At 37.8% G+C, this 20,175-nt stretch overlaps 1 protein-coding gene across 1 annotated transcript in view; it reads left to right on the top strand.

Moving 5' to 3' along the window:
• SNAP91 (synaptosome associated protein 91) overlaps window positions 1–20,175 on the top strand; it is a 131,367-nt gene that overhangs the window by 98,595 nt on the left and 12,597 nt on the right. Inside the window, exons 22-25 of the mRNA XM_040643706.1 lie at window positions 6,748–6,882; window positions 8,522–8,671; window positions 12,551–12,581; window positions 13,469–13,580. Coding sequence (XP_040499640.1) covers window positions 6,748–6,882; window positions 8,522–8,671; window positions 12,551–12,581; window positions 13,469–13,580 — 428 coding nt within the window. The remainder of the gene's footprint in view (window positions 1–6,747; window positions 6,883–8,521; window positions 8,672–12,550; window positions 12,582–13,468; window positions 13,581–20,175) is intronic.

The raw sequence follows: 20,175 nt of genomic DNA, 5'->3' as shown, positions 1-20,175 counted from the left end.
TACTATTTTTACAGGCAAAGCATTTGCCGTTTGCAAGATCACAGCAGTAAGTTTCCGGCTCAGGTTATGAGTCAAACGCACCAGGCACTGCTGGCTTACCTCATCCAACCTTACTTAGAAGGGGACTCGCAGGAAGTGCAGCAGACACAGACGCACCTTCCAGTGTCCCTCCCCAGTCACCACAAGGGATGCATTTGGTCATAAGGTTGGCAGGGGATTGATGAGAGTGTGGGTCACGTCAGCATAAGGAAGTTGCCATGTACGGATTCTCTCAGTTTAAATTTCCTGCTGGTCATGTTACCTTTGAAAGAGTTGGCGACCGGGTCTTCTTTTTTCATGTAATGAACAGTCTTGGCCAGCTACAGCAGGCACAGAACATTCATTCTTGGATGAGTAATGAGTGGTGACCTCACGGAAGGACACTTGTCACCTTTCAGTATTGTAGGAAGTTTGGGATGAGGTCCAGTCTTCTCTCAAGAGGCCGGCAAGGGTAAGCACAGCCCAGCCGCGACCCTCCCCTTCCATCGGTCCTTCAGACCAGCTATTTGGCCATCTTTCTCGGGGGCAACAGCGGTTTGTTTGTGTCTGTCCTCTCCTCTCCAGACTACCCTGGTTAAATATGACACTCCTGGTTGCTGAATCCACTTCATACCAGTGACTGCCAGCTGGTATTTTCGTGAACAGTGAAGAACCAGGGTCCCACTGTAATGTCGCTGTGGACTTTGGAAGCTGCAAATATAAGAGGCAGGGTGCTTAACACAAAACACAGTTGGTTATTTGGGGGAGAACATACTGGCTTGCCTGGCTTTTCTCCTGGCCTGGGTATTCTTCATCACGTCTTCAAACTGGTCATGGAAACCTTCACACTCTTACAAAACCAATAACCTAAATTTAGGTTTTCGAGGTTCAGCAATAGGTTTTTAACAGGCCACAGAAATACCATGGTTTTAAATGGCTATTTGGGGGAAATGGCCTTGTCAATTTCAAAATGAGATCACTGGTTATAAGCCTTTGGCTTTGCAGTTATAATTAAGGTTGAGATGACATATGAAATCAAATGTTCTGGCTTTTTGCAGAGTTCTAAGAAGTCTTTCTTTCTCTCGGGGTTACGTAGACCCCAAAGAGGGATTATAAGCCTATCAGACAGCAGCCTGGCAGGTGCCTGGTCCGCCATGTTGAGCATTTCCAGGGCTGCAACGCGCATTGTCCTCAATCCATTTAACCTCCCTGTGCTTCCAGGGCTGAAACCTGAGATCTTGTGTTTCCAGAAGAGCCAAGAACACTGGAAGTAGGTGCAGAGAGACCAGTTAAACTAAAGCCTGTGGGAAAAGACAATATTCCCTTCCAATTCAAAGTCAGACGTCAGTGGCAGAGCCAAGAGATTTGCTCCTGGGGGTGAGATAGGGTCTAAAACACACCTGGAACAAACCGGAAGAGTTCTGTCACCTACTGCCGAGTACAACATCGGGGACCCAAGCCTCAGCTGCACAGTTTTGTGTATGGGGAGGTCCTAAAAAGGAAGTACACAAAAAGTACAGGTCAGAACACTTCACCAAAAGCAAGCTTAAATTGCTCAATTGTGTTGTCCGTCCTGAAATCTTAGTAAAATGGGAGAGAAAAGGAGAAAATTAGTGATGAAAGTGACAGCGTCATTTACGTGGGTTTTATTGACTGTGCTTCCCATTTTTTCCACCACATCATCTTGTGACTTTTTCAGTGATGGGAAAGTATTTTGTGCACCTTTTCTTCTTTCTCTGTTTTTTTATTTGAATAAATTAATTTTAATATAAGTAGGTGTGAATGGGTTTTACTGTCTAGTTTGCTTTACAAATGATTTTTATAATTTAATTTGTACATATCTGAATCTGATTTACATGGCACAAGGCCAACTATTCTTTTACCTTATATCCTGATATGAGAGATTTTAAATTCTAATCTCCCTAGGTCTTAATTATTTGGGCTAGTTTCTCATACTTCTCTGTGTTCTGCTTATAGAAAAACATTTCTTATACTTGCTTAGGTAACAAAACAGCAAGAATCCATCTTCTCATTGAAGAATATCATGGAATATGAATAGAATTTTATAATATGAGCTAGAGGCAACTTTCCTAGCCCAAAACCCTGCTAATGTACACAGTATAAAACCCCAGTCACGTTTATATATTTAATCTAGCTGACAGTGGCTATTTCAGAGTTTTCAAATTGCCCAGGCATTTCTGTTGAATGAATATCAATGGTAGAACAAATATCTGGGGCACTGTGCTATGGATGGTAATTTGCAATGAAGCTTAACGTGTGTTACACTTGTGTGTGTGTCTATGGGGAGAAAACAGTTAAGTCCACAAGCTGTTGAAATAAAGAGAAAATTGAAAAAAAAAAAAGATAAATGAGTCCCATTATAGCTAAAAAGAAGTCCACAAATATAAGGGTCAAAGTAGGAATTTGAACCAAAAAAAATGAGAGAAAGTTATATTCTGTGAGTCTTTAGAATCTTCTGTTATTGGCTTTTAATAATAAGACTATTTTTTGAGAGAATAAAAAAGAAAAATAATACACGTCCACAGTAACAGAAGGTATAGACTCTAAAAGTAACACTGGTTGCTGAACAGGGGCTCTTGCTCCTCAATTTTTTTTTTTTTTTGAGGGAACAAATTTACATATATGTAACAAGGGAAATGCATTAAATATGTAGTATAATTAAATGTTTAAAATGATTTTTAGAGATTTTAAACCAAAAATTAAGAATCATCTTAAAATTGGGGAAAAAGCTTTGTCAAAAATTGGTATATAGAATTTCAAACTAGAAAACAAAGACTAAATGGATTTAGGCCTATCTCTCATAAAATCTGGTTGTCATTCTTTATTCAAATTTACTTCTAGAACTGTCAAATAATGCCAATTCCAGAATTGAACTGTGCATGAAATATCATCTTAGTCATCTACCCCTTGAGTAAAAACTTCAAGTTCTGTTTGGTGTACCCAAAGTGGTGAAACTAGAGAATATTCTAGAAAAGACAACTGATTTAGCCAAAAGAATAATTCTCTCCAAATCATTGAGATTATTGGTAGGATACAAATATTATCCATATCTCAAGTGAAGTCTGACTGGAAACTTGAAAGTTAAGTTTGTAGCAAATAAAAGGAAATATTATGTCATTCAGCGAAGAATAAAGCTCTCAAATTCCTCTTCAGATACACCAGCTAAAAACTTAGGTGTTTGAAATATATAGATTACTGGATGACAGATGTAAAAATGGATTATTGAGGGAGATTAGGTGTATTATGCTTAACTTCCGAAGTTGACATCAAGCAGGAAAACCATGTTCTTCAATAATAGACGCGATTCTGGGGCGACCGCACCACAGATTTGTACTAGCATAGGAATGTGCCACATCCTATCTTTAATTCCAAAGGCAGGGAATAATATGGGCTGGTCTTATGGCCCTTTGTAGTTTTGCATTCTCTGTTAACCAAATGACACAGATGACTTTTTAGCAGAGCCACAGAGGTCTTTGAACTGATTTAAAATACAAAAATGTTCAGTGTGGAGTTAATATCTAATAATATCCACTGAATGGGAAGATCTACAGAGAACCAATTCTTTCATACTCTGGGTGGAGAGGAAGCAGTCTGAAACGTGTCGGACAAAAGGGTATTAGTCCTAGAAATATTGACTCTCTCAGATTGATCTTATTAACAGCTGACTGTATTACAGAGTAATTGAGACGACATCACCTTTAACATAATGGAACAAATCTGAGTGTGGGGGTGGTGTGTGTGGGAGTGTGTTTATCTGCCAGTAGTTTTAAATTTTCACTCTCCTGACCCAAGTGATATGTTATATCAACTGTGACTGTCAGTTTTGATATGTCTGTTAATAGAACTTCCTTAAGTGTGTAGGCTGTTCCCTTTAGAAAGATAGATTCGTAAGACTCTCTGTGACAAAAGGCAACATATCTGTAGATGGTTGAGCACTTGAAGAGAGACGGCAATTCAGTCATAGTATGAGACAGTCCAAATATGCCTGTAGGATGTCCGGAAGCCTACTGATTGTTACCTTCAGTTCCATAGAACATCTTTCTTAATATAATTTAGAACCATATAGAAAGAAAGAGTAGTGGTTTGGGGTTTTTTTTTATTACTTACCTCTATTCCAGGACTCTAAAAGGAGGAGTTCCCCTGTTTAATGTCTATAATTTTCCTGTTTAACCCTTCATTCAGAGTATAGCAGTAGATTATTTTCTTTAAGACGATCAGTTGGTTATTTTATATCACTTTATAGCTTTTTAATTAGTCTAGATTTGTGAGGGCACCTACTTCATAAGAACTGAGTATAATGGGGAAAAGGTCATCTTTCTAGATCACTGTCAAGTCTATAAGCCTACAGGAAGAGTACAACTCTGAAGTTATTCCCGGCTGAGGAAAAGAGGCCATGTAGTATTGTGGTGAAAAACCCAAGCTCTGGAAGATTCCTGTGTGGAATCCTGGCTCTCATTTGCCATCATTTGACCTTGGGCAGATTATTTAATTTCTCTGGCCTCAGCGTTTTCATTTGTAAAACTTCACGGAGTTGTGAGGATTAAATGAGCTAATATGTGTTTTGGTTTGAACAATAGAAACCTATTTTTGTAGGACCAAAATGGTCAAATATTAGCAATCCATACAGTTCATAAGGTTCAACCTAAAAAAATGCTTAGAATAGCAACTCTGGTGGTACGTGGTGAGCCTGATGCCAGTGTTGGCTTTACCCTTCACTTACTTAGAGAAGTCACTAATTTTTTTTTCATTATTCACCTATGGATGTGATCTACTTATCTTATGAAACCCAGTAGTACTAAGCAGATGAACCTTGTGTAAATGCCTGTTTTTCTCTTTCTACCACTGAATCCTGGGTGGATATGTTACCTTTCCTTTGCATCCCTTCTCCCAGTCATGGAAAGATGGATTGAATCAGATGATCAAAAGGCTTTTTCCAACACTAATATGCTGTGACTCTAGAATAAATTGTGTCTTCTTGGTCAAGTTTTAAGAAACTGAGAGTCAAGAACAGTTGTCTCCACATTCACCTACAACCATAGAAAAATTGCCTAAATTAACCACAGCCATCTTCCAACTTGAGGTGTGGGATGTTTCCAAGAAGTCCACATCAACACAACTGTCAATCTCTCTAAAACCAAATGATCCCATCCACAAAAATACTTACTTCCAGCCCATTTTTGCTTCATAATATTGGTTCTGAAAGATCTGAAGAATGTCTTTTCTTCAGTTAGGAAAGTTACATAATGCCTATGTCAGTAAAATTCTAAAATCACTTCAGGGTAGCCACTGTGAGCTTTAAAGACCATCCTCTATTAGGTAACAATTTTCCAAATTGCATTTTTTTCATACATATACAAGAAAAGCCTGACCTTGTGTCATTATCAGTGTCTGGGAGCAACATGACTTGAACATTATTGCCTGCTTTAGAAAACAGTAGCCGGAGAATTTCTGTGCAAGCCATTTTCAAAATTATAAACTAGTTCTATAGAATGAAAAGTTTAAGGATTTTTTAAGCATTATCTATGTTTTCGCAAGTAGTACGTGAAAGAGAAGATGGGGTTAGATTAGAAATGAATCTTTATACCCAAACTGAATATAGAAAAGACTTCTGGAAGTAATAAATCCTTTGGTAGTAGAACATCTTCCAACGTCTTACTAAGAAATCGCCGCCCTCACCAGTGGCGTGTTGTAGACAGAAACAGTACAGAGTGAGCTGTGCTGCTGCTTCTGTCTGTTATTTGAGAGAAATTATTTGCTTCCAGCCTTCAAAAGGACTTCAAATTTGAAGTCTGTGATGGTGTTAGGGATGCAGCCTGGTTTGCTGGGAGGGGGAAGGGAACAGAGAAGAGCTTGATTGCTGTACAAAGGAATCTGCGGCATGTGAGGGGCGCCTGGGTGGCGCAGTCGTTAAGCGTCTGCCTTCCGCTCAGGGCGTGATCCCGGGGTTCTGGGATTGAGTCCCACATCGGGCTCCTCGGCTGGGAGCCTGCTTCTTCCTCTCCCACATGGGGGGGAGCCCACACTTAGGAGTAGCAGCAATGGGACTAGAACGTGTATGAAAGTTATTAAGGAAGACTTGGTGGCAAAGTGCATGCATTTTTTTAAATTTGTGTTTTATTATTACACTAAGCATTTTCTAACTACCCGGTATTGTGCTTTGAAGAAACAAAATTTTAATATAATGAAATGATCTCAATTTTAACCCTAGTGAGACCTCCTTAGCTTGTTGTAGCCCCAGTGTAATAACACAGGTTCTCTTAACGAGAGTATATATTCTTAAGTGCTATCTTATTTCTGATTAATTTCGATCTCATTAATACATGACAAAACTGGCTGTTCCTGGGAGGGAGGTTGGAGGGGTAGGTGGTGGGGTTTTGAAATAGGTGATGGGGACTAAAGAGTACTTAACATGATGAGCACTGAGTAATGTATCGAATCAGTGATTCACTCTACTGTACACCTGAAACACTAGTATAACACTGAATGTTGTACTTGAATTTAAAAAATAAATGAAAATCTTTTAAAAATACGTGACAGGTATCAAAGCACATGAAAAACTTTTTAAAAACTACCCAGTTTTACTGACTTCTCATCTATCTACATGCATTCAGTCCCTCTCAGTCTCCTATAGTTCGTCCTGTTTTTCTGGCCTTTACCTACCTTTAGTTGTTTCCACTTATATTTTTCTGGAACTGTTTTTTTTCTCAGGATTTGGGGGTTCTTTTATGGCCCCTTCTCCGTCACCAGTGACTCCAGCTCAGAATAACCTGCTACAGCCCAACTTTGAGGCAGCTTTTGGAACAATGCCTTCAACTTCCAGCAGCAGCTCCTTTGATCCGTCAGGTGAGGTGGTGATTTTCAAATGTTCTTTTCATTTGTTCTGATTGTGCAATAGCCCACCTAAGGTTAGTATGATATCAGGAAACTTACAAGCAGATATTGAGTGGTGACCTGGTTTTAAAACTTTAATAAGTCTCTTATTCTGTATTTTAAGTAAATATTTTCAGTGCATTCTGGAAGATATAAAGATGACCTGTAATCCTTTTCTGTGTTTCTGTTTTAATTTTTAGCAGAAATCTAACACCACACACCCCATCTGTTTGCATGAGCTTACATGCACGTGGTTTAGAGGTGGTTAAGGGAAAACAAACACTTAACGCAGTATCTGAATGTTTGGACACTCCCATTGCTATTGCTTACACCCTCTGAAGCTTGCGTGGCCCTCGGTTTTATGAAGTTGGGACACAAGTAGTATTCTTGGCCTGCCTTTAATCTTTCATGCTGCTGTCATTTTGTTTGTATTCTCTTCCATTCTACTCTTCCCATGCTGGGTCCTTACTACAAATTTTCAATGGGTGAGTTTTTGGCAATTAAATGTGTTTCAGAAAACACCCTAAATATATCCCCTGCCTGACAATTTGGTTGCTTCTATTGCCAGTGCCTAGTCGAATGCTGTCGTTTTCCAATTTAGAATTATTGTACAGTAGTGTTGATGGTAAATATTCGTAGTTTTTTTAATGAAAATTAACCACAAAAATTTTGACATGGATAAGATATTAACAACAACTTATGCAAGTCTTCTAAATCTGTATTTTGAATGGTCTTTCTGTATTCTAGGAACTAAGCAAGTTGGTAATTGGTTATATACTGACCAGGAACCATCAATAACAGCATGATGCCTAATAGTTAGAATAGTTTTCCCTTTAAATATTCCTTTAAAGTTGGAACCAAAATTGACTGCTTATAACCAGGGTGGGGGGGTCAAAATTTTTACTTCTAAAATATGGTCAGCTGTTTTTCAGATACTTATTACTACTTCCTGCCCATTAGATCAGGTTTTATTCCAACCCTAACTTCATAGGAAACCAGGAGATCCAGCCTTCTTTTCTCACTTAAGAATTGTTTTAAAGATAAGCATTATAGGGGGGAAAAAAGGCATTGTAGGATTTGAGAGAGAATTGTTTAGGCTTAGCTATAAATTATTACCATCTTCAATAAAAAGTATTTCAGTGATTGTTTTTAATAAGAGTGTCAGTGGCTAACACTGAGTGGCATTATAACAAAGGCATATATATTATCTAATTTAATCTTCATAACAAAACCATGTCATAGTAGTACCCTCCCCATTTACAGATGAGAAAACTAAAGCTCAGATGGTAACTTTCTCGAAGTCACACAGGTAGTGAGGCATGCAACTAAATTTGAGCCTAATTCCAACCCCAAAAATCTGTGCTCTTTCCTGTACATTACACAGTTTTCCATCTTTGTTTATGTTTACTAGTGTTTCTGTACTTTCTGAACAGACAGATGTAGACGTGTTCTTGGTGTTACAATCATAAAAAGTGTGGATTACATGCCTTCTTTTGTAAGATTGTATGTTTACTTGTTTTATAGTTTTTCGGAAGATAATTTCCCTTTAATTTTGCATATGGCCTTTTTTTCTTTTTTCAATCATTCTGAACCTGGTCTATTTGATTTCCAGTGTTTGATGGCCTAGGTGATCTACTGATGCCAACCATGGCACCAGCCGGGCAGCCTGCACCCATTTCAATGGTACCCCCCAGTCCAGCTATGGCAGCAAGCAAAGCCCTTGGGAGTGACCTTGACTCATCTCTTGCCAGCTTAGTAGGCAGTGAGTAATACAGTTTTTTGTTTTGTTTTGTTTTTTACTGCATCATATACAAATTTTTTCTCTATCTCTTTATATGTATTTTCTGGATTCACTTATGGGTGAGTATATCAAGGAGTGGACAGAAATTCTTTATGCTTTACCCAGTACAGTTCCTTGGAAGATAAACAGTTGTTGTGCCATTGTCTCACAAGCAGTACCCATGCCATTTCTTATCTAAATTACTGAAGGTATAATTAGAGAGCATATGCAAGTGTGAAACCAAGTGCATTACGTATAGTAAGTACTTAATTTTTTATTTCACTTGGAAATAAGAACACAGAGTAACTTAAATATTGACAATTGAGCATCCATGTGAATTTAAGTTACTCAACAAATATTTATTGAGTACCAAGCACTCTTCCAGGCTTTAAAGATAAATAAGCAAACAAAACAGGTATTAATTTCTGTTCTTATGGTACTCAGCAAGGGGAGAGACAAACATTTTCAAATAAATAAATTCCATAGTATGTTAGGTCCAAAGCACTATGGAGAAGAAACAGATCAGGCAAGGGGGAATTGGGAATGCTGCAGAGTGGGAGTTAGGGTAGGTCTCACTGAGAAGGTACAATTTGAGCAAAGATTTGAAGGTAAAAAAAATGAGCCCCATGGATATCTGAAGGAGAATATTTGCAGGCAAAGGAAATAGCCAGTGCAAAGGCACTGGGGCAGAAAACTGCCTGGCATGTTCAAGGAACAAGGAGACCAGAGGCTGAAGATGGGCAAGTGAAGGAGAGAGTCCTAGGAGATGAGGGCAGCTGGTACAAAGACTGACCTTTCCTTTTAACCCTGAATTTGATTTTTCATTAAGATGAATGGGTTCACCATTACAGATACCTTTCACTTTTTCTCAAGGCTTTAGAAGGTCCTTGATACAGACTTTTTTCCCTGTGAATTATCCAATGGACATAGTTTTGTTTCCCTTTCATCGTCACTGGTCTGGGCATCCATGAAAATGCTTTGATGACATCATGGAGAGGTTATTTGAGTATTTGTTCCTACTCTAAAATTTCATCTCACTGAAGGATAGTTGGCAATGGTAACTGCTTTTACTGGCACTCCAATGTATCATCCAGATTCTCCTTCAGAAATAAAGGATTTATACCTCTAGCTGCTGCAAGTGCATTGTTTATGGCAAAAGGTAGCAAGAGAGAATATTTTTGAGTAATTAAATTGCTATGTGTCCTGATTATAGTAATGATTACATGAATTCATATATTTATCAAAATTTATAGAAATGTAACAACCCACCCCCCCCCAAAAAAAACCAATGATTTTCTCTATAGGTAAACATTTTTTTTTAATTAAATATTTTCCGGGATGCCTAGGGTGGCTCAGTTAAATGTCTGATTCTTGATTTCAGCTCAGGTCACAATCTCAGGGTTGTGGGATCTAGCCTCATGTCACTTAGGATTCTCACTCTCCCTCTCCCTCCCCTCTTGCTCTCTCTCTAAAAAAAGTAACAATAATAAATAAAATAATAATTAAAATATCTTCCAAAACAGAAAAAAAATTACATACTCCCTACCAATATTCTAGTTTGCTTTTTTACAGAAATTGACAAGCTGAACCTAAAATTCATATGGAAATACAAGGAAGTCAGAATAGCCAAACACTAAATAAGAAAGCATAACCCTGGAAGACTCACACTTAATGAATTTAAAAATTACTACAAAGCTACAATAATTAAGATAAGTGGTACTGCTGCATAGGGATAGGCATATACCTCAATGGGATAGAATGACAGTCTAGAAATAAACTTACACATCTGTGCTCAATTGATTATCAACAAAGGTGCCAAGACAGTTCAATGGGAAAACAGTTTTCTTTTCTTTTCTTTTTTTTTTAAGATTTTATTTATTTGTTTAACAGATAGAGACAGCCAGTGAGAGAGGGAACACAAGCAGGGGAGTGGGAGAGGAAGAAGCAGGCTCATAGCGGAAGAGCCTGATGTGGGGCTCGAACCCAGAACGCCGGGATCATGCCCTGAGCCGAAGGCAGACGCTTAACCGCTGTGCCACCCAGGCACCCCAACAGTTATCTTTTCAACAAATGGTGCTGGGACAGCTGGATATCCGCATGCAAAAGGATGGAGTTAGATTTCTTGCCTACTCCAAAATAATTAATTTCACAGTGGATGAGAACTAAATGTAGGAGCCAAAACTATAAACTCTAAGAAGAAAATGTATTGGTAAATAAATCTTTATGACCTTGGATTGGGTAACATTCTTAGATATGACACCAAAAGCACAAGCAACAATAGATAAAAATAGATAAATAGAACTACATTAAAATTAAATTTGTGCTAAAAATGACACTATCCAGAAAGTGAAAAATAACCCACAGAATGGGAGAAGGTATTTGTAGAACATAGATCTCATAAGGAACTTATACCCAGAATAAACAAAGAACTCTAACAACTCAGTAATGAAAAGACAAATAACCCAATTTTAAAATGTTCAAATGATTTAAGTAGACATTTCTCCAAAAAATATAGACCTGTGGCCAATATGCACATGAAAAGATGCTCCACACCAGGCATCTGGGAAATGCGTATCGAAGCTGCATGAGATATCACTTCTCACCCGTGAGGATGGCTGGAATTAGAAAAGACAGTAACCACTGTTGAGGAGAACGTGGAGAAATTGAAACTCTAACATGGCTGGCGAAATGTAACCGTGGAAAGCAGTTTGGCAGTTTCTCCAAATGTGAAGCGGACTTACCCGTAGGCAGAGAGAGCACCACGAGATGAGCCTAGAAAGCTCTTCCCCCACACCTCTGCTCAGCTCTGTGCATATCTCACGTCCATGAGGCCTTCCTGGGCACCCTGTTTGATGCTGCCTGTCCCTCATCCTACCTGACCCCATCCCCCACACTCTGCTCTTCCTTTGCTTTTTCCCATGGGCTTTCTATCACCTTCTAGTGGCCTATATGATTTATTATTTTATTATCATCTATCTCACCCTATGAGAATGCAGATTTCTCCACAGTTGGGATCTTCGTTTTCTTCCCTAATAGATCCCAAGTGCTTAGACAGTGCCTGGCATCTGTAGAGCTCCATAAATATTTGTGGAAGTAATGAATGAATTGAGATTAGAGTCGAATGAGTAAGCCAGTTCAGGGGTCCCGAAGACCACCTTCACTCAGAGATTCGCTAGGATTCGGAGGACTCAGCTCATGGTTGTACTCACAGCTGAGATGTATTACAGCAGCACCGTAAGGACGCACAGCTGGGTCTTCAGGGAAAAAGACACGGCGGAGCTTGGAAGAATCGACATACCGACTTCCTTACGCTCTCGCCTTCCCACGTGTGATGTTTCTGCCCACGGAAGCCCTGTAGAGGCTCCACACCCAGGGGATTTATAGGGTGCTGATTATGTAGGCACCCTGTGCCTAACTGTCCCAAAGTTTCAGTCTCGCAGAAGAAAAGCAGGTGTTCAGCATGAACCACATTGTTTGTACAAGCAGTTTAGACACAGGAAGCCACCCTTATCATTCGGAAAAATATTCTCTTAGTAGAGAGAACAGTTTACTAAGCTAGGTGCCTAGATGCCAGGCACATAGGCCTTTCTAAGAGAAGAGTCTCAAGCCTGCTATGTTTACTCTTTCCTAGACACCAGTTGACATTAAAATGTGATCCTTAAGTATAACGTGAAGTAAAAGAAAATGTTAGATTTCTGAACATGTTTCCTAACATAGTTTCTCCTTTGTAAAATTGAATACAGTCATTCTTAGGCAAAATATGGACCTTTTCTAGACTTCTGACTCTTTGATCTTTTAAATGTCATATCATTTAAGCTGAGTATAGACATTTAAATTCTGTTTTCTTTTATCCTTTTATAGATCTTGGAATTTCTGGTACCACATCCAAGAAGTAAGTGTTTTTGAAATTATCTGGTTTTCTTGTGACAATGTATTTAGATTTATTTGAGACTATTAAACTCATTGGAGCAATAACTCACTCTCAAGCTAGGTAATTTCAAAATTGGTTTTTATTACATTCTGGATTTTTGTTTTTGTTGTTATTCTACTGGAACCTCCAAACTGTTGGCTTTGCAATGAAAAGGGACAATCTATTTCAGGCTCGACGATTGCCACTAAGTTATCGCTAGAAATCCTTGGGAATTATGGTTTGAGTGCTTTACTAGCTTTAAATTCTAGAATCATTACACTATTCCCAGCTAACATTGGTTTTAGAAAGTCTCTCACGGAGGATCAATTTTAAGGAGAATGGTAAGAATGATAAACAATGTGCCCTTTCTTTAGATGCACATTTCAATGTTCCTAAAATCGGGATGCATTTTACAATAGATATATCTTATCGTTCACTGGAAGGCAGGTTATAGTCATGTTCTAGTTGTGTGAAACCTTCTGATGAGCCCTCTCAGATCTAGAAGTCCCATCAGGTACGAAACAAAAGACGGGTATTTGACAGAATACAGGCACACAGTATTTATGATATACTTATTTGGAATCTTCTCTAACCAGTGAGGAATTTGGTTGAGTTTTGTGACACATTGTTCTATTGGAAGTGATAGGAAATTCCTGCTACCATTGAGATCCAAACTCTAAATGGTTTTTTGTCAAATGCTTTTATGCTTTCTTAGATATAAGACTCCTTTATAATTTTTAACCTGTTCTCTCAACAACTCAAACAGACTGCTTCTAACCCCAAATTAAAGTATGTAATGAGCCACACACACACTCTTTTCCGATTAGTGTGTTTTAATATTTTTGTGTGTTTTTGCACGCTTGATTTAGGGGAGATCTTCAGTGGAATGCGGGAGAGAAAAAGTTGACTGGTGGAGCCAACTGGCAGCCGAAAGTAGCCCCTGCAACCTGGTCAGCAGGCGTCTCACCAAGTGCACCTTTGGTACGTAGCCAGCGGAGGCCAGGGTGGTGCCGACAGTTTGCCACTTTCCAAGTGTATAGGACCAAGTACACTTCGTTTAATTTTACTACGACACTGTATTTTTTCACCCACATGGAAGGAACCTAAGCCAGAGGCAATATTTAGCAAAATGCAACTTGCATTGACTTTCTGTTTAATAAAGATTGTGACCTATTTTTTATTTTCATTATTTTAAAATAGTATTTCTGCTTCTTTAGATATCAGTTCTGTATTTGCACAGTTGTGGAAACAACTTTTCAAAAGGCTTGAACATCATTGATCATTATCTATATTTTTATCTCATTTTTTGCCCAAGTTACCTGATTGTCTTCATAAGGAAGGAAAATTTTTTTTTTCTTACCAGAAAGATGGGGCAGTTTTCTGTTGTGTAAGTGGACTTTCATTATAAAACCCTATTCATTCTGCTCACCATTTTTTTAAATGGAAACTACCAACACCATCTTTTCTATAAAATTTAAATAGATTTCATTTTTGTGCATTAAATCACGATTAATACCATCATTCACTTTGTGAAAGAGCGTATCACTGGAAATAAAGACTAATTATTATTTTGTGAGATTTGCAACCACAAAAAGGACGTTTCCAGGGTAGGAAAATTTACTGTTTTCCTGTATATGCCCCATTTTTAGCAAAAACAATGTTAATCACTGTTTCCCAAGCTTATTTGTAATTTTTCACCTTGGCTTACTCCCCTACCCCTGTCTAAATCACCCTCTTCTCTAAGGCTTTCTTGATGCCATCCTCTCCTGGTTGCCTGAATTAATTCCTGACCATCACCCACCAACCCCACCCAAACAAATATGCATGGAAATGAATTAATATAAATTAGAATATAAACACTTTAGATGCCATTAAAAATAATCATGCTCCATAAATTAAATACTTGAATTTTAGAATTTAAAATGTTTTCTTTTAAATAGCATGATAAATAGTAATGTTTTATATATAAACAGTTTTATTATAGTTTTATAAATAAAAATAAGTTTAAACCAATAAGAAAAAGGCCTTTTGAACTAAAATTTACCATTAAACAATACTAATAGTTTTAATCAAATTACAGTTTATACCATAGTTTCTATAAGAAAAAACATTCTGTGCTCGGCCTTCAGTTCTCAAAACCTCTAGTCTCCTCACCCAACCCCATGGTTGTTAGAGGGAAATTTAAGGACTAATATTCTCTGTCTTTGGTGAACTCAGAGTCCAAAAGATCTTAATTTTAAGGTGTAATTTCTAACAAATAACAATGAGAAAATTGCCTATTGTATCTAGGTATTTATCTCTTTATCTTTGCATTATCTTAAAACAATGTTTAAGAGAACCATATGTAGCTACAAACTAAGGAGTTCCATTTTAATTTTACAAAGGATACTTAGTAAAAAACTATATATCTCTTAAACTGACCTATGCCTAAGATGACCATATAATTTATTGTCCAAACCAGGACTCATTTTGAGAGTGAAAGGGAGCATAGTCATTACCCTGGACCTCAAGTATTTACCCGTAGCTGGTGGCCCAGATAGATGCTGAGACCATAAGCTGATAGTCTCTGTCTTAGGGGGCTGCACTCCATTCTCAGAAACAAACATTTGAGAGCTACTATCTTGTCGTAGATAGAGGGAGAGAGAGTCAATAAATGTAAATAGAATCCCTAAAGAAAGAAAGAGCTTCTTTAGAACTGATCTTATAAATCTCTGAATGCCACATATTGAAACTTCACAATTTATATTATCATTACCAAGTTAAAGGAACTAATTTTCCTATTCTCTTCTTTGCAAAATTAGAGAGGCGCCATGTGTTCTGAGAAGTTTATACTTTAGCGGTGTTGCCCTTATCAGCAGGATAAAGCTTCAGTTGTTTATAACCTGGTTGATTTCAGAACTGTCATGGTGATAGATGCTAACAGAGTCTAAGGAAAGGGTGGTGAGAATATGGGTACTTGGCACATCAACTGTAGGCTGAAGTGAAGGTGGAAAGGAAGACAAAAAAGAGAATGTCAAGTAGAATGCACACATCTGGTGATCATTGTGAATGAAGCCAGAAGACAGTGGTTGTCAAGTTTTCTTTATGGGGCAGTTCACTAAACAATGAGGCTGTTTAACCAGGAAGCAGACAAGGGAGCACTACTTCAAAAATATTATTCAGGGACCCCTGGGTGGCTCAGTCCATTAAGTATAGGACTCTTGATTTCGGCTCAGGTCATGATCTCAAGGTCATGAGACGGAGCCCCACATTGGCCTCTGCACTGCGTGTGGAGCCTGCTTAAGATGCTCTCCTTCTCACTCTGCCCCTCCCTTCTCTCTCTCTCTCAAAAACAAAAACAAAAACCAGTATTAAGTTGGAGAGCTTACTTGGTCAACACATCTGAGATCAAGACTTTAACCATACAAGGTTAAGAATTCATCAGATACTTAACAGCTGTGTTGCTTCTTCAGGACAAGGCCGCTAAGTATCTGATTGGCAGGCACCATCACGGAGAATGAGATTAATATTCTCATTGTTTTTAAAACTCCAAAACTCCTTATTTTTATTTATGAAGTAGAAGACTTTAAGTTGTTTGTGGTTAAACTCCAGAAAGTAACAGAAGTACGCTTTAGCATGAAGTATCCACAACAGCTGTGGAAAGAGACACTAGAACAACAGAAATAATTTATCAGGAGGGCAGAGTTACGTGTAGTTCTGTTTCTTTTATTTATTTTCCTTGACATTTTAGGCAACAATATAAAGGCGGTCTAATGCAGAGTTATTTTATCTTTATTAAGATAAAATCTTAGATGCAGTCTATGTAAATTTACTGCCCTTTATCCCATTTGCTGCGAAGCTCTTCTTTAACAAAGCTCTGGCTTTGCTTTTACTTAAATTATTCTGGCTTAATTATGTAAGGTGGCCTCTGGCTTCTTCCCTCCAGCCAGTTCTTTCATAAAAGGTCTCTTCCACTTTCCTATTCCTTAGAATATGTTTGAGTCTCTTTTTCTAAGAATATTCAAGAAAAAGAGGGAGACTAAAATAAAGCTTAAGCCTCAGAAGCAGCGAGGCCGTGTTTCCGTATCTCCTGGTAATCTGTAGAGCTCTCCTTTCAGGTGGGAGATGAAGGGCAGATGTGAGGGTGAGACCCTCTGCGGCCTTTTACAGTTTGTACTGATAGACAAGAGCTGAGGTTACTCTTCCGGTTTGTTTCAAATCCCCCTCGGTTGCTGCTCGGAGGTGCAGCTCTAGAATTAGAGCACAGAACTCAAGTTAGATCTAAAAATCATAACGACCTGGACACTTGAAATAGGTCTCCTGGCAGGGCTCCGTCATCATGCCCATCAAGACCCCTGTGTTTCCACGGCTGCTGCTTCCTGTTTTCCAGTGCACAACAGACCTCTTAAGTTTTCATCACACAAACGAGGAAGATACTTGGAATTCAGAAATACATGCATTTGGCAAGAGAACACAGAATCTACAATTCTTTCCCTAAAAACAACTAATCTTTATATGCCTGCAAATCAAACACTCAGTTGAATGTTGAAAAAGAAAACAATTAAAAAAAAAAAACCTTAGGATAAATAATATTTGAGGGGTAAATTATTAAGAGTTAATATATTTGAGCAAAATAGCAAACTTAGACTACCTCTAAATAATTTGACCCGTTTATTTGATCAGAATTTCTACAAGTTCATTTCATCTTGATAACCAATAAAAACCTTTTTTCTTTCATAGCCTGTAGTTCTAATGATAACAATTCTGGTAAATAATACAGTTATCACTGTATGATACAGTCCTGGTGAATGATAGGATTCTGGGTCTGGTGAATTGTCTACCACCTAACCTGTTGAAATGATGAGTAAAGAGTGAATCTGAAAATAGAAGACCTGAAGGGTAGGGGAGGAAAAGTAACTTTCCCTCTAACTTTCTAAATTCTTGGCTGAGATTCTTATAATAAAAGGTTAGCAAGAGAAAAACAGAAGTTTATTAACAGGTATACCATATATATATATATATATATATGTGTGTGTGTGTGTGTGTGTGTATACACACACACACACACACACACAGGAGATACCTAAGGAAAAATGAGTAACTCCCCAGCGTAGCCTAAGCCACTGGCTTCTACACCGTCTGCAGCGGAAGACAAAAGCAAGCAAGCTGTCCAGTGGCCAGTCTGGGGGAGTTACCGGGAAAAGCAGGGTAATCTAAAGGTAAGATTTGTTGTATAGATTTCAGGCAGTGTCTTTTCCATGGATAAGATCCTCTTGGGATTTAGTCAGTCTTCTCTTCCTGGTACATTGGGAGAGACGCTGACAAACGGAGATTTCCTTTGTCATGTAGCTGTCCCTTACAGAAGTTTAACTTCTGCTCTGTTTTCAGAACTTCTCTTGCGTCTGCTGTTTCTCAAAATAATATATGCTAAAGAGGCATACTTAGGGATGGCATATTCTGCTACCCTTCAGTATTTTCAGTATTTTCTCTTTTTTTTTTATATTTTTGAGATAAAATTTACATCAACACTATATTCACCATCTTCACAATTTTAAAGTGTATAGTTTAGTGATTTTCAGTATATTTGCGGTGTTGTAAAACCATCACTCTTATCTAATTCCAGAATATCTCCATCACCCCAAAAAGAAACTCAGTCCCTTTTCAATTTCCTCCTCTCCCTATGCCCTGGCACCTGATTTACTCTGTTCCTATAGATTTGTCTATTCTGGGTATTCCATATCAACAGACCCTTATAATGTGGAGGCTTTTGTGCCTGACTTCTTTCACTTATCACAGCATTTTCAAGCTTCATCCACGTCGTAGCATGTGTTAGCACTTCATTCCTTTTATGGCTGAATAATCCATGGTTCGGATATACCACCCTCATCAACTGACGGGCATTTGTGTCGTTTCCACTTTTTGGCTATTATGAAAAATACTTCTGTGATTCGTATAGAAGTTTTTGTGTGATTATATGTCCTCAGTTCTCTTGGGCATATACCTAGGAATGGAATTGCTGGCTCATGAGTAACTCTCTGTTGAGCTTTTTTGAGGAAATGCCAAACCTTCCAGCGGCCACTTCATTTTACATTCCCACCAGCAATATGCAGGGTTTCCTTTGTGGTTTTGATATGCATTTCCCTAATGACAAATGATGTTGAGCATTTTTTCATGTGCTTCTTGGCCATTAGTATGTCCTTTTCTTTTTTTTTGAGAAATGTCTTCACATCCTTTGCCCATTTTATGATTGGGTTGTCTTTTTGTTAAGTTCTCTGGATACTAGATGCTTATTAAATATATGATTTGCAAATGTTTTCTCACATTCTATGAGTTGTCTTTTTATTTTCTTGATAGTGTCCTTTGATAAATTTGATAAATGTTGATAAACTCCAGTGCACATTTCTGTTTTTGTTGCTGTCCTCTTGGTGTCATATTTAAGAAACCATTGTCTAACACAAGGTCTTGAAGATTTACACTTACGTTTCTTTACAAGAGTTGTATAGTTTTATGTCTTACATTAGCTCTTTCACTATTTTAGACCCATTTTCATATATGGTGTGACATAGGGGTCCAAATTCATTATTTTGCATGTGAAAATCCAGTTTTCCAAAAACCATTTATTAAAGAAACTACTCTTCATTTATTAGTCTGGGCATCCTTGTCAAAAATCAATTGACCATAGATGTATGGGTTTATTTCAGACTCTTTATTCTGTTGTGTTGATTCATATGTCCGTCCTTATGCCAGTACCATCACTGTTTCAATGTAGCTTTGTAATAAATTTTGAATCCAGGAAGTGTAAGTCCTCCAAATTTGTTCTTCTTTTTCGAGATTGTTTTGGCTATTCTGGGTCTCTTGCATTTCCATATAAACTTTAGGTTCCAATTCTCCATTTTCCCAAAAGAAGCAGTTGAAATTTTGATAGGGATTGCACTAAACCTATAAAGCAATTAGGAAATATTGCCATCTTAATATTAAATTTTCTAATTCTTGGACACAGGATGTCTATTTTCCTAAGTTTTTTATTTCAACAGTACTTTAACAAATTGTTTAACAATGTTTCAATGAGTCTTGTCCTTTTTTTTGTTGTTTTTTTTTTTTTTTTTAGTAATCTCTATACTCAGCATGGGGCTTGAACCCACAACTCTGACATCAAGAGTCACACACTCTTCCAACTGAGCTAGTCAAGTGCCCCAAGTCTTGTATTACTTTTCTTAATTTTATTTCTAAGTATTTTACTTTTAGCACTACTGTAAATGAATGTCTTTGTAATTGTATTTTTTGATTGTTCATTGATAGTGTACAGTGAACACCACACTGAGTTTTGTATATTGGTGTTATATCATGCAACTTTGCTGAATTTGTTTATTAGTTCTGATGACTTCTTTTGTATATATATTCCTAAGGATTTTCTGTATATAAGGTGATGTCATCTACAAGCAGAGATTGTTTTACTTCTTTTTTTCTTCCTGGTTGCTGTTTCTTTCTTTCTTGCCTGATTGCCACAACTAGAACTTCCAGTACATCTTTGTCTTGTTCTTAAGCTTTTAGTCATTCACTGTTAATATGATGATAGCCATGCATTCTTTGCAGATGC

This window comes from Ursus maritimus, unplaced genomic scaffold (assembly GCF_017311325.1).
Source record: "Ursus maritimus isolate PB19 unplaced genomic scaffold, ASM1731132v1 scaffold_29, whole genome shotgun sequence".
Lineage (NCBI taxonomy): Eukaryota > Metazoa > Chordata > Mammalia > Carnivora > Ursidae > Ursus > Ursus maritimus.
Note: the sequence above shows the minus strand (reverse complement) of the source record. Positions and strands in the feature narration are given on the sequence as shown.